This window comes from Elephantulus edwardii, unplaced genomic scaffold (assembly GCF_000299155.1).
Source record: "Elephantulus edwardii isolate Elephantulus edwardi_28Jun2011 unplaced genomic scaffold, EleEdw1.0 scaffold00038, whole genome shotgun sequence".
Lineage (NCBI taxonomy): Eukaryota > Metazoa > Chordata > Mammalia > Macroscelidea > Macroscelididae > Elephantulus > Elephantulus edwardii.
Window position 1 is genome coordinate 9,852,371 of NW_006399788.1, and position 15,533 is coordinate 9,867,903.

Genomic DNA, 15,533 nt, shown 5'->3' on the forward strand with positions numbered 1-15,533 from the left:
GAATGTCTATCTGTGTTTCATTGATTATGCAAAGGTATTTGACTGTGTGGATCATAACAAACTGTGGCTGACTCTGAGAAGAATGGGAATCCCAGAACACTTGATCGTTCTAATGTGAAGCCTATGCTTGGATCAAGAAAGAGTTGTAAGAACAGAGCAAGGAAACACTGAATGGCTCAAAATTGGTAAAGGCGTATGCCAGGGATGTGTCCCGTCTCCATACCTTTTCAACCTGTATCCAGAACAGATTGTCCAGGAGCCTGGGCTCTGTGAGGATAAGTGTGGCGTCAGGATTGGTGAAGATCTATCAACAATCTACGTTATGCAGATGATGCAACCCTGCTTGCTGAAACTGAGGAGGTCCTGAAGTGCTTGCTGCAGATGGTTTTCTGAATAGGATAAATAAATACTGCATAAATTAAGTTAAGAAATGGTGTGCATCAGGGCTATGTCTTTTCTTTATATCTATTCAATGTATACAAAGAACAAATTGTCTGAGAAGCTGAATTACATGAGGAAGAATGTGACATTAGAATCAGAGGAAGATATCTTAGTAACTTGCAATATGCAGATGACACAACCTTACTTGCAGAAAGCAAAGGATTGAATCATCTGCTGAATAAGGTTAAAGACTACAGACTTCAGTATGGATTATATCCCAACATCAAGGAAACAAAAATTTTCACCTGTGGACCAAAAGGAAAGATTGAGGAAAGATTAAGATTGTCAATGATTTAATTTTATTTGGATCCACTATCTCCTTCATAGGGTAGCTATGAGTTGCCTGCGACTCGAAGGCACTTGATAACAACAACAACAATCAAAACAGCAGTAACATGGTAATATCAGTCAAGAAATCAAAAGACATGTTACACTGGGAAAATCTGATATCAAGGACCTCTTTAAAATGCTGAAGAGCAAGAATGTCAGTCTAAAGACTAAGGTCAGCGAGCTCTGGTGACCCAGTGGCAAGAAGCTGCACTGCATTCCCAGAGGTATGCGGTTTGAATCCACCAGATGCTCTGCTGGAGAAGGAAGGACAATCTCCTCCTGTATCACTCAGATTTGATTTGACCGTGCATACACAAAAAAATAATGAAAATAAAATAAAGTTTAAAGACTAAGGTGAATCTGATCCAAGCCATAAGATTTTTCAACTGCTTCCACACATTAAAGTTGTACAGTGAATAAAGATGTCCAGAGAACTGATGCCTTTGAACTGTGATGCTTGAGAAAAGTGTTGAATATGTCACAGACTGCCAAAAAACCAAAAAAAATCTGCCTTGTATGAAGAGCAATGAGTGTGTTCCCCATTGGCAAGGATGGTGAAATTTAGTCTCGCATACTTCGGGCATGTTGGCAGAGAGGTTAGTACTTGGAAAAATATCTAATGCCGGGAAATGTGGAGGATCAGAGAAAAAGAAGACTCTCAACAAGACAGACTGTCAGTGACTCTAACACTGGACTTGGGCATGGAGGAGAGCATAAGGATGACAGGGCAAGTTTCAGATTTGTTGTCTATTAGGGTCACTATTAGTTGGAGTCACCTCGAAGACGTCAAACAACAACACTAGATATTTGGACATCATTGACAAAACCCAAATGACATTTTAAGCGGAAAGAAAAGTGAGTGAAGGAAGAATATGCCAGTTGCTCCACCACTACCACCACCACCCAGGCTTGATCACTTCCTGAGAAACCTGGTAACATCTAAGATGGTCATAACAAAGACCAGACCAGACAAATGATCCTCATAAGGGTCTAAGCCTGATAAAAATAGCCCAAAGTTAATTTAATTAACCACCCAAATTCTGAGAAATACATCTTAGTCCTCCCCAGGACTCCTATAAGAAGAAACCCGCACCAACTGCCCAGGCACCACTTAGATCCTCTCCATGAGCTGTGCGGTTGGGTCACTTGGCATCCCTCTCAGACCCCGCAATAAAGGGCTGTTTGCTTCTTGGGGCCAGTTTTTCTTTCTCTCCCTTGTCCTCGCTCTCCTTTTTCCTAACAGTTACAAAATAAATCAATGCAAAATGTTGTAAGAAACAGAACAGCAGAGAGAGCTCTCGTGGTCTAGTGGCAAACTGCACTGCAATCCCAGATGCACATGGTTAGAATCCACCAGATGCTCTGCTGGAGAAGGAGGGACAATCTCCTCCTGTACCAGTTAGAACCGATTTGATGGCACACATACACCAAAAATCATAGAAATAGAACAGCAGAGAGAGAGGAAAAAAAATTCCCCCATCATCATCCCTCTGTTCCCACCCTTCCCCACCCTCTCTGGTCTCCCATATAGGTTTTACTAATTATCCTTCTATTTTTATAATAAAGTTTATTTTTGACAATTCTCTACATCAACAGCTCAACTCATTGCCATCACATGCAATCTAAATCGGAGCCAACACTCTATTGGATTTTCAGGAGTTTTAAATTATGAGAGAGATATTTCTCCTGAGGAACTACTAGTGGATTGAAGTCAACTTGTCAAAAAGAAGAAAGAAAAAAAAACCAGAAAACTTACTGGATTTTTAAATTGAGTTTCTTGGATCTATAGATACATTGATGAAAATTGTAATCAGAATGATAATGAGCTTTCATGTTTGCCATAGAGCGGTTCTGTTACTAAAAATTTACTTCCTTACATGATTGCCTCCATCTAGTCCTGCTGCTTCAACTCTTCCCTCCTAAAAATGCACTGCTCAAAATGCTGCCTGGGAGAAACAATGCATGGCTCAAATTGTTCCCTGGGCGTATTATCTACACCCGGGTGCTTTATAAAAGAAGCAGCTTGCATCTTGAAATCCCTAGTTTTGTTTGGTTTGGTTTTTTATTCCTCCCCCACCCCACCCCTTAGTTTACCTGGAATAGCTACAAAGTGTACAGCTTCTTGAGCTTCTCTGGACCTTCCAGTGGGTTGCTGAGCAACCCCTACAAAACACAGGGATGATTGAGGTCAGTAGGAGCAGGAGGAACAATTAATGTTGAAAATGATGGAGTAGTTTAAAGGATTAATGATAAACTTTGGGGCACTTGTGACCCTCCTGTTTTAGTAGCTAATCAGATATTAGTCTTTATTGTAATGATTATAATAGCAATATTTTATTCCTATAAATCTCAGTTGTGGTGGTTGTTATGTGCCCTTGAGTTGTTTGCAACTCATAGCGACCCTATGTACAACAGCCCTAAACCCTGCTCTATCCTGTGCCAATCGCACTGCCTCTGACACACCCATCCCGATTACCCCAGTCACTGAATCAATCCTCCTCATAGAGGGTCTTCCCCTCCTGCGCCGTCCCTCCACCCTCCCAAGCATGATGTCCCTCTCCAAGGACCAGTCCCTCCTTACAACATGTCCAAAGTATGTCAGGCGAAGCCCCAGAATCCTTGCCTCCAAGGAGCAGCCTGGTTTAACCCTCTTCAGAGTGAATTTGTTTTCTTGGCAGTCGATGGTATATATTCAATACTCTTATCCAGCACCACAGCTCAAAGGCATCAATTCTCCTTCTATCCTCCCTAGTCATTGCTTAGCTTTCAGCTAAGATCCATCTAACACCAGCTACAATATCCCTAGTACCACCATCCCTTCTAAACCCAGCCTGGACTTCTGGCAATTCTCTGCTGATGTGCTTTTCCCAGTCACTTTTGGATAATCTTCAGTAGAATCTTCCTTGCATGTGAAATCAGTGATATTGTTCTGTGGTTTCCAAACTCTGTTGTGTCACCCCTCTTTGGAATGGGAACAAATATAGATCTCTTCCAGTCAGTTGGCCAATTCGCTGTTCTCCAGATTTCTTGGCACAGCTTGGTGAACACATCCAGCGCAGCATCTGTTAGCTGAAATATGTCAATTGGTATATCATCTATTCCTGGGGCCTTATTTTTTGCTATTCAAAGCAGCTTGAACTTCTTCCTTCATCACCACAAGCTCTTGTTCAAATGTTATTTCATTAAATTCTTCTGTATCTGCCAATTCCTTTCGATACAATGACTCAGTATATTTCTTCTATCTTCTTTTAATACTTCCTGGATCATTTAATATTCTGCCTAAAACATCCTTGATTATAGCAACTCTAGGTTTGAATTTGTTCTTCAGTTCCTTGAGCTTAAGAAATGCTGAACGAGTTCGGCCCTTTTGATTTTCTGACTCTAGCTCCTCACACATTTCATTGTAATGTTTTGCTTTGTTATTCCGTGCTGCCTTTTGGAATCTTCTGTTCATGTCTTTAGTATCTTGAATTCTTCTTTGTGCTTTGGCTTCTCTACGCTTCAGTGCAATCTTCAGAGTTTCTTCTGACATCCATTTTGGTCTTTTCTTCCTCTTCTGTCTTTGTTATGCCCGTTTGCACTCTTCCTGGATGATACCTTTGACATCCTCCCACAAGTCATCTGGTCTTCTTTCATTAGTGTTCAAGGCCTCAAACCTGTTTCTGAGATGATTCTCAAATTCAGGTGGGATGAAATCAAAGTCATACTTTGGCTTCTGCGTATTCAGTTTAATTTTCCTCAGCTTCAGCTTGAACTTGCATAAGACTAGTTGGTGGTTTGTTCCACAGTCAATTCCTGACCTAGTTTTCACAGCCAATAATTGAGCTTCTCCAGGGGTTTTTCCTGCAGATGTGATCAATCTGATTCCTATGCATACCGTCAGGTGAAATCCATGTATATAACCTGTGTTTATGTTTCTTACAAAACGTGTTTGCAATGAATAAGTCATTGATTGTACAAAATTCGATCATTCTATCTCCAGCTTCATTTCTGTCACCAAGCCCATGTTTCCAACTACTGATTCTTCTTCTCGGTTCCCAACTTTTGCATTCCAGTCACCCATTATTATCCATGCATTTTGATTGCATGTTCGATCTATCTCTGACTGTAAAAGTTGGTAGAAATCATCTATTTCTTCTTCTTTGGCTCTGGTTGTTGGTGCAGATATCTGAATGATGTGGTATTCACTGGACTTCCTTATAAGCGTATGTCCTTCAAGATAGATCTAGAAATTACTTTTTTAGCTATGAAAGCAACCCCGTAGTTCTATAAATCTATGTTGTTGTTGTTTCTATTGTTGTTATGTGCCGTCGAGTAACCTGCGACTCATAGTGACCCTATGTACAACAGCCCTAAACTCTGCTCTGTCCTGTGCCAGTTGCATTGTCTCTGACACTCCCATCCCAATTATCCCAGTCACTGAATCAGTCCACCTCATAGAGGGCCTTCCCTTCCTGTGCTGTCCCTTCAGCCCCCCCCCCAAGCATGATGTCGCTCTCCAAGGACTGGTTTCTCCTCACATGTCCAAAGTATGTTAGATGGAGCTTCAGAATCCTTGCCTCCAAGGAGCCACCTGAGTTAACCCTTTCCAGGATGAATCTGTTTGTTTTTGTAGCAGTCCATATAGTTTTTAAAAACTCAAACTCATTAGGATAAGGTCCAAATCAATTCATAGTTTCTCTAATTTCTATATATAAAATGCTAGATGGAAATTAAAGAAGTTTTGAGTTTGTTCTGACTCTTGTATGTCTTTTGTTAAATTTATTTCTAAATATTTTGATGTTTGTGTACTTCTGGAAACACAATTGTTTTATTTCTGGTTTTAATTTTTTGTGGTTTCTATCTCCTTCTGTGTGACTACAGCCTCTGAAAACCTGCTGATGGGTCAGCAATTAGTTGACTCCCCCTCTTTGGCAATAAAAAAAACCAACATGTAATAATAATTAAGTGCCCTGGAATTGTAGGGCACAATGTATCTGGTAGTAAAGAAAAAGGCTGGAAATTAGAAGTCACCAGCTACTTTCTTGAAAGATCTGCTAAGAGATTTAAGATATTAAAATGACAATTGAGTTATTTATACTAATCTGAATACCATTGTTAATTCATCCTTGCACCTCTGGGGCATAGTCCAAAAACATTTGTATTACTAACTAAAGGTCAAATCTTTGTGCATGTTGGAGTACAGTTTCTCAGGAGCAAGAAAAATAATGTCCTGCCAGGTAGTTTGCAGCCTCAGACATCCAATTAAGGAAGAAGGGTCAATGGTGAGTCCATTCCAACTCAATGACAAGGAGAGATTTATTATATATGATTTAATAAAAGCATACATATAGCAATATAGGGAGCACTGTGGCATAGTGGTAAGGAAGCTGCACTGTAATCCTGAAGGCACAAAGTTCAAATCCCCCAGCTGCTTCATGTGAGAAAGATAGGCAATCTCCTCCTCTGTGATTAAACTGATTCTGCAAATCCACTAGAGGGACAGCTGTGGGTAGGTTCCAACTCAACGGTACACAACAACAGCAATAGCAATATAGAATGACATCAATATATTTTAAAATATATTGCTATCATTAATTTGCAAATATTTTGTTGAGAAACTTTGCAAGTATTTTAATGATAGATATTAATCTTTAATAGTTGGTAATGTCTTTATCGGGTTTTGATTTTAAGATTTGGTCTCATAAGATGATCTAAGTACTGTTCTCTCATTTACATTTTAAGTGCTCCTTTTAAGAAATGATGCTTTTTCTTCTAATATTTGACAGCATTAATGAATAAAACTGTCTGTGTCTGGAAGGGTGTGTGTGTGTGTGTGTGTGTGTGTGTGTGTGTGTGTTTTAGGTACAGAGGTTGTACTCAATTCCGTTTCTTTAATAGGTAGTAGGTTATCCAAATTGTTTGCTTCATTTTCTGAAAATTTTATGATAATATTTTTTCAAAGACAATGTCTGTTTCATATATATTGTTAGACTTTTTGGAATAAAGTGTTTAATATAGTTCTCTGACTCTTAACATCTGAATTATTATAGTGTTCTTTCATTCTTAATATTAGCAATTGAAATTCTCCCTTTTTGTCCCTTATCAATCTAAGAAGTTTTGTCAATTTGTGATCGTTTTTTCAGAAAGCTAAATTTTCTTTGTTAATTATTTCTACTTTCTGTTTCTCTCACCAATCCTTTTGAGCTGTTTTCCTCTTCTTCCTGAAACTTTTCATCTTTTCCAGTGCAGCTGGAAAATATTTCTAAAACTTTGAAAAAGTTCAAAGTATTTCTTCTAATGCATTATTTTAAGTGTATTTTACAAATTTTGGGATGCTATATTTTCATTAGCATTCAAGTAAAATATTTATAATTTCTAATTTCCTCCTTTGACTAGTGTGTTATTTAAAATTGTGTTGTATTCAAATATCAATTTTTTAGGTTATTAATTTTTTAAGTTATATATTTGTCAATAGAGTATATGGTTTGCACTATAATAGTTTTAATTTTTTTTTTAAATTAACAAATGTTGTGGTCAAAGGTATGATCAGACAAGGTGAATGTATTTTTGTGTACTGCAGAAGAATGTACATTTTGCAGTTTCTGGATATAGTATTCTATAATAATTTAGTCAAGGCAGTTACAAGGAATTTTCTGATTTTCTATTTTTCCTGAATATTTGAGGAGGTCTATTTGATATTTCAATTGATGTAAATATGAATTATAATCAACACTTTTGGAATGGTTGTATCATAATGGCAGGGTTCATAATAATTTGTTCTGTATTTTTCTACATTTCCTGTAACATATATTTTAGCCAAAACAAAATTTAGGGAAGCTACTTGACACATGACAATAACAAACATATATACATAAGTATTTTAGAGATTTTTTTCCTTCATTTTGGCACTTAAGGTAACAAATTTTTATTAATGAGTTTTTTTGTTGGTTCATTAGTCTATTGAAGTTTAAATTTCAGATATTAATGTAATTACTTATGGGCATTTAATTAGCATGAAATGAAAAAATATGCATTACTTATATAAGAAGTTTTCACTTAGTTGCAATTGGGTTGGAATTCTTCCTAAAATGTTATTTTGCTAAAATGGCGTGATTTTTTCTTCTGTCTTTTCAATGTTTGTTAAACCATGAAATCCAGGTTAAAAAAAAAGTTTTCCTATAAACTAGTTCTATCTTCCTTACCTGTTTAGAGAGAAAAGGCTCTTGCTGAGATTTGGAGGCAGCCTGGAGATGCCTGCTTCACATGGTTAGAGTGACTAAAGTGCTTTGTAAATGTCATTATCATTCTATCCTCTTTTTCAGGGAGCTCATAGCTTCAAATTACAGTGAAATCTACTCTTCCATAAAAGGAGAAGAGAGGATTCAGCACCCTCAAGTCGTGGTATTTTAATGAATACTCTTGTTCTTTGAAACTATTCTTTCCTGCTGTGGTTTTGAAACCCTAGTCTAGTTTAAAAAACAACAACAAACAAACCACAAAACAACAACAACAACAAAAAAAAACCCACTTCAAAACATGCTACAAAAGAAATGAATCCCAGGTTGATATCCTAACTGGATGATACCAGAATAAATTATATGACTCAATACCTAAAGGAAAGGTGATCATTGCTTACTTGAGAAGCAACTTAGTGATTGTAAATGTTTTCACAGTGATTAATTCTATGAACTCAGTCTCACGTGATTGGCAAGAAAAGGGTGATAGGAGATATAAAAGAAGCATAAGGTACATTGATAAGAAGGTAATCAAACCAAATGGATAAAGCTTAAATATATGAAACCACTTCAAAACCTCTCTTTTCTTGACACTTACTTCCTTACTTTATTCTTATCTCCTTTACCATTCCTTCAGATGCACCAATACTGAGGTCTCATCTTCAAATGAATCTTTATTTAACCTGTCTGTTGAAAACTATTTTTATGCCCTCAATTGCCTTCCCAAGAAATGCCCTCTGCAGTCTTTTATATGAAGTCAGTATTACTCTCTATTGTCGAAAATATAGTTTTGAAAATATATTAGATCTACCAATGGTATTTGTTAATTTCAATAAATCCTAAATCATCATGCATTATCTGTAAAATAGGACAAAAGAAAACGGAGTAAAATTCTTTGCTGTAAAGGGTAGAGAATGGTCTGTGAAAGTCTCAGGCCCCTGGTGAATGCAGAAAGTAGATCAGCAAGAGTTTAAAAAGACAGAAATGAGAGGAACAACAATTACCCAAGATGCCACTTGATTAAAAAAAGGAGAAACAGGGTAGGAAGAAATGTGGTGGAAGGATGAGACACAATCAGAAAAAGCCTAAGAATCTAGGCTTAATTCTACAAATAGAGAAAAGATAATGTAAGCATAGGTAGGTGACTTTGTTTCTGAATATTTGATAGATTAAATGAATCATATTTCTAAGGAAAAGAATAATATTTCTGAAGTTGACAATTGTTTATTTTTTGAGTAGAGAATACATACATACATTGAAGTACTAAAAGAAATCAGACAATTAAGATGTTTCAAAAGAATCCTAAATCAGACTCAACTGTTCCCAAATAGATGCATGCAAAGGATAAATAAATGGAATTAATTGAAATGAGATATTGATACATTCTGAACGGAAATATTTACAAATTAATAGTTGTACTACTATTTATATCATGCTAATATTTATGTTAGTAACATCTTTATCCATTTAGGAACATTGTTTTTACCAAGGATCCATCATACATGAATTAGATTCAGCTGCCAGTATCAGCACCTGTTATGGTCTCAGGTAATAGTGTATCTTCTGTTTTCCTTGATGAATTTCTCTGTAGATTCTTGAAGACATCTACCTCAATTTAATTATTACCCTTTAGTAACCTTTAAGTCATTGCTAATGAGTAACTTCTACCTAATATTGACCTGGAACAGAACCACTATATGCTGTTTTCCAGGGCTACCTTTTCAGGTACCTTGTTGTGCTACCAACTGAAAGATCAGAACTTTGAGTATGTCAGTCACTGTGAAGGAGAAAGATCTTCTCCTGGGAACATGATAAAGGCCAACAGGTGGCAATCATTTGGTTTAAAACCTTTAAAGCATCAGTCTATCACACATTTCTCCCAAGTGGCTGTTGGGATTGAACTTTCAATTTTTCTGTTGGAAAGTAAATGCTTAATTATTGTACCACCAGAATATCTCTTTGAAGGTCTTAGTAAATAGAAAACCTAATTGTAGAAGATGTACTATATGGCCCTAGAAATGAATGTTTATTAGCGCTGGCCAATTGATTCATGTTCTTGCTTAAAGGAAAGCTGAAGAATTAACCTTAAACCGGAGCCGTCGTGTCATTGTCTAATAGAGAGTCTGATATCTCTGGCAGTACATATCTCTCCACCAGGGGCTCTGTGGGAAAAAGATCACAAACTCCTCTCATGTGCTTTTCAGCCTTTGAAAACCTGCTAGTAGGTCAACTGTGAGTTGATTCCAACTTGATGGCAATGAGTTTGATTTGAGGATCACAGACAAAAATTACAATTCTCTGTTCAATTTTCACTCAAGGAAAAAGGGGGAATATTTTGGGATACAAAGGGAATAGGAAAAAGAAACACCTGCCTGTCTTTATGATGACTTCATTTTAATAGTCTCGCCTCTTTCCAAGAATGAAAAGCCTTTTAGTGGCAAAACTACCAAATGAATTTTTTTTACCTTCATGTTTTAGTATAAATTAATGCATGGTAGATATGAATACTCACAAGTTACTTGAAAAAACTGTGAGGCTATCTGGTGTCTAAGTACACAGACTGTAAATTACCATTCTATCAACATTTCAGAGTAGTAGGTCGCTATTAAACTTGTGAAAATACAGAAGTGTTAAATTTCACTGAACATTATTTGGCCAAATACTATGTCTTTTCATTTCTTTCCTACCCAATGTGCCTCACGACATGCTCATGAGGCATGCAGCTTTCTTTCTTGTTCTAAAATATTTTATTCTGTTTATCCAGCAAATTATGCTCTCTTTTGCCAATTTCTATACAAGTTGTTCAGTGACATTAGTCATGTTTTTCACACTGTGTCAGCATTCTCACTAGTTATATTCTAGATCTGATCGTTTCTCTTCTGTGAGAAGTAAAATTAATAAGGTACCAATAGAATATTTATAGTTCTTGAGTATGTTTTTTGTTCTTAATTTCTATAGGGGATTCTTCAGAGTAAATGATCTCAGGTACCTCATTGAGCCAGTGAAATACACAGATGAGGGAGAACATTTGGTGTTCAAATATAATCCGAAGATACAGTATGCCACCAATTACTCCTGTAATGACTTCAATTTTACCAGGGAAACTGTTCCAAGCACTAATATTAAACCCATGGAAAACAACAAAATGGAAGTGAGTGCTTTATCTTTTAAATCGTATTTCCCTAAGAAAAATACTTGTTTAGTTCTTTACAATCTGGAGACAGACTACAAACCCAGCTGATGAAGTGTGTCTGATTACTTATTGTTTAAAACCTGCAATGTCAATTATTAAAAAATATTTGTTATCTAGAAGAAATTTATTTTCTGTTGTAATTCAAAATTTGTTTCATCAACTTAAAAAAATCAGGGTTCCAAAAATTCTATATGTAGATTTGCATAACTTTTCTTATGTATATAGTTTTAAAGTTTTATCAGAGGTTAGAGACAACAAATTTAAAATGCTATCTTCTCTTTCAGTTTCTGGGAGTTGATGTTATTTATAGATGATAAATCATTTTTTTCTCTTTTCAACTAGTCATATCTTTTAATTTGGTAAAGACAATTAAGGGTAACAATTTCATTTCAGATATGGTGGTTGTATATGTGATACCTCTGTTAGTTTTTCTTCTAATTTAGTTTACTTCCCCTCTTCTAGAGACTCTATTTGTGTTGTTGTTGTTGTTAGGTACCTTCAAGTCAACTATGACTCATACTGACCCTATGAACAATGGATCTGTACCTTGCTCTATTCTGTGCCAAACTCAGCATCTTTCATAAACCTGAGCCCATTAGCTTCCCTATAACAACCTGAAAACCACATTAGTGTTTAGCTGTTTCACAATGGTGTAGTCCTTATTCAGAAAGCTCTCTGGAACATAGCAGATGCTCTGTGGATGTTTATTGAATGAATATAACATAACATAACATAACATAACAACACAACTGTGGAAGAAAGATTACTTAGTCCACAAAACAGTGCGTGGTGTTTCAGATTTTCACTCAGAGATTTAAATAACCTAAATGCACATGTACTAAAAATAAAAACAACATTTTTGTAAAAAATGAATGGTATATAATTTGCAGCATTTTTATAAGTTGATGCTGTTAGTTTCATTAGTTCTATTTTCAGGTTATGTTGTTGTTTTTGTCGTTGTTGTTAAGTGCTGGCGAGTCGTTTGCAACTCATAGCGACCCTATGTACAACAGCCCTAAACCCTGCTCTATCCTGTGCCAATCGCACTGTCTCTGACACTCCCATCCTGATTACCCCAGTCACTGAATCATTCCATCTTATAGAGGGTCTTACCCTCTTGCACCGTCCCCTCCACCCTCCCAAGCATGACGTCCCTCTCCAAGGACCTGTTCCTCCTTGCTACATGCCCAAAGTATGTCAGACAAAGCCCCAGAATCCTTGCCTCCAAAGAATAGCTTGGTTTAACCTTCTCCAGGATGAATCTGTTTGTTTTCTTGGCAGTCCATGGTACAGTCAATACTCTTCTTCAGCACCACAGCTCAAAGGCATCAGTTCTCTTTCTGTCCTCCCTAGTCATTGTCCAACTCTCTGATGCATAACAAGCGATTGCAAAGACTATGGCCTGTATCAGACACACCTTAGTCTTCAGAGAGACACAGTTGCTCTTGAGCACTTTAGAGAGGTCTCTAACAGCAGGTTATAGATGCATATTTTTTTACAAGGGCTTTTGTTTTACTTAGTGAAAAAAAGAACTAAACGCTAGATAAATGAATCTATTTATAATCTATATCTTATATAAAAATGAAATAAAAAAGAATAAACCTATAAATAACTACATTCATGAGCCTATACTCTATGTATTTTACTAAATATGAAACAAAGAAAGAAAAACCAAATAAGGGATGTTGCTTTGGGTTTATTAAAATTTAGTGTAAATTACCATACTTTTTAATAAAATCTAGACAGATTTATAGAAATACTGAATATAGCCTTGTACCTAACCTTCCAAATCAATAACATTCATATTTCATACTTTGAAAATAATGTTAATAATTTTTAATCAAATTTTCCATAAATTTCTAGAGAATCCATAAGGAAAAATATATCGAACTATTCATTGTTGCTGATTATAACATGGTAAGTTTACAGATGAATATTTTAATTTCATTTAACTTTGTAAAAATGTAGTTTGATGCTAACAAAGAGACAATAGTATTCTAATCAGAATTCTCTTCGGGCTTCAAAGTTCTACTTTTAACTTCTGAAAACAAAATTATGTAAGTGTTTTGTACAACCCTTGTTGGTTTGGCAGACTAAGGTGATCTGACCATACCTCCCATTATGAATATATAGAGATGCTGAAAAAAAACTATGAAAGTTAAAAATCTGTTAAAATTATAGAGTTGAAGTCAAATGAAAACACAAAATTGCAAAGTAGTAAGACTGAAGAGGAAAAAACCGTCATAACAACAAAGAAAGTTTTTAAACCTATCAGTCTGTTGATGTTAAGTGCAGTCATTTTGTGAATTTCAAGTATAGGACTTGAGAGTTGGGAAATTAAGCTTCCTTGCTTCTTCAAAAAGCTGAACATAGAAATTCCATATGTCCCAGCTATTCCACCCTTTAGAATATACCCTGAGAAAATAGAACTGAGGCACAAATGGAGATTTGTACACCAATGTTCATAAAAGCATTATTCACCATTGCAAGAACATGGGAACAACCCTAATGTCCAACCACAATAGAATGGATTGAGAAATATGGTACATTCACACGTGGAATAATATGTAGCATGCAGGAGTAATGATTTTGTAAATTATTACCTAACTTGGGAGGGACTGGAAAACATTATTCTGAGTGAACTAACTGAGTCCCACAAAAACTAATATTGTATAAATCCATTATCGTAGAATGAGTATAAGAATCCAAGAGGAGTGGGAGAAGGTGGAAGCGGAGGGGTAGGATGTGCATGGGGAGGCGGGATTAATCATGAGGTTGTACAATTTGGGGGGAGGATGAGGGAAATAGAAAGAATTTGTTCTTGAAAACAATGTATTCAAATTTTGTAAATAAACTAGTTGAGAATAAATTAAAAAAGAAGGACAAAAATGAGACCTCAAGTTTCCACAAGGTTGGATTTAGGACACATTACATTGGTATACTGTTGAGTTCTGATGGCTTACTAATAAGGTACTGCAACACCAATCTAAAGACATATGGTTCAAATCAGTGAATTTTCAGGAGATTGATGGGTAATATCTCTTCCTATGAGATTTATTGCCTCTGAAAATCCACCAGAGGGTCAACTATCAGTCGGTTCCGACTCAATGGTACATAACAACAACTTCAGCACAATGCTCAGTAGCATTTTTTTATCCCACCAGTACCAGTATATAATACTGCGTTAATATTCTCTTACAATCTTTATGAGGGTGTTTTGTTATTTGGTTTTTTTCTTTTAAGAAGTTCCTACAGTGCATTATTCATCCTATTTGGCAAATATGTAATAAGATATCAAGGACGGCATTCTGGTGGTATACTGTACAACGTGCGAGACTGCTAACAAAACAGTCAAATCGACCAGTCTCTATGAGTAAGATAGAGAGTCTCCTCTCTCACTAAGTTTTACAGCCTCCAAAACCTAATAAAGGATCACCAGGAGTTGGAATTGCCTAGATCGCAGGGATTTTGTCTTCTTATGTATAGACAAAGTACTTGTAGTGACCCTTTGATGCTATGAGTCATAGATGATTCTATGGTACATAACAGCAACAGACACAACACCAAATTTTGAATACCCAAAAATACAAATAAACAAATAAGACAGAGCAAAGAGGTAGTTGGAGAAAGGCTAAATATTCCAGTTAGTGCAGGGAAATAAAACAAACAAACAAACAAGCAGTCAGGGAAATCCAATGGTGTGTGGCGAGAAGTCAGAATTGTCTAAGTAGTAATGGATGGGTTAAACAAGGAAATTAAACAAAAATATAGACCTGTAAATGGCAACAAGTTGAAAAGATAGAAAAGGGTACTAACTTTCAAATCCTGAGGAATCTCAAACACTGAGTAAAAGACAAAAAGAATGCAAATATTGCATGCTCAAACATTTCCTACACCCTGATTAAAATAAAAATTGATAAGGTCCTAAGATAGCACTTGATTCTTTATCTACAGTATATTTTGGTCATTGATTAACAATTGATTAATGGGAGTCCTGGTATAAAAGCATATAGATCATTTACATAGGCTAGGGAAAATGGAAAAAGACAACTGCATAATAAAAACAAGAAGAAATGTTTGTACAGTTCCTGATTACATGGTATATCAGAAGCATATGGGGCAGTAGAAACTAAGATGGTAAAATATTACTTAACAGAGAAATAGTCAACAATATTAAAGGTGGATAGGATGACAATCAAAACAAGGAACACAAAGAGTATTCAATGGGTTTAATAATTTAGTATATATTTGTGAGCTTAAAGAGGAACAGTTGTAAGCAGACACTGGTGATTGGGACATGGAATGTGAGAACCATGAATGTAGGAAAATTAGATATTGTTAAGGAAGAAATG

At 36.0% G+C, this 15,533-nt stretch overlaps 1 protein-coding gene across 1 annotated transcript in view; it reads left to right on the forward strand.

The window, feature by feature from the left end:
- ADAM7 (ADAM metallopeptidase domain 7) overlaps positions 1-15,533 on the forward strand; it is an 81,136-nt gene that overhangs the window by 14,888 nt on the left and 50,715 nt on the right. The window contains exons 5-8 of the mRNA XM_006884914.1: positions 8,076-8,154; positions 9,460-9,536; positions 10,947-11,139; positions 13,045-13,098. Of these exons, the coding sequence (XP_006884976.1) occupies positions 8,076-8,154; positions 9,460-9,536; positions 10,947-11,139; positions 13,045-13,098 (403 nt within the window). The remainder of the gene's footprint in view (positions 1-8,075; positions 8,155-9,459; positions 9,537-10,946; positions 11,140-13,044; positions 13,099-15,533) is intronic.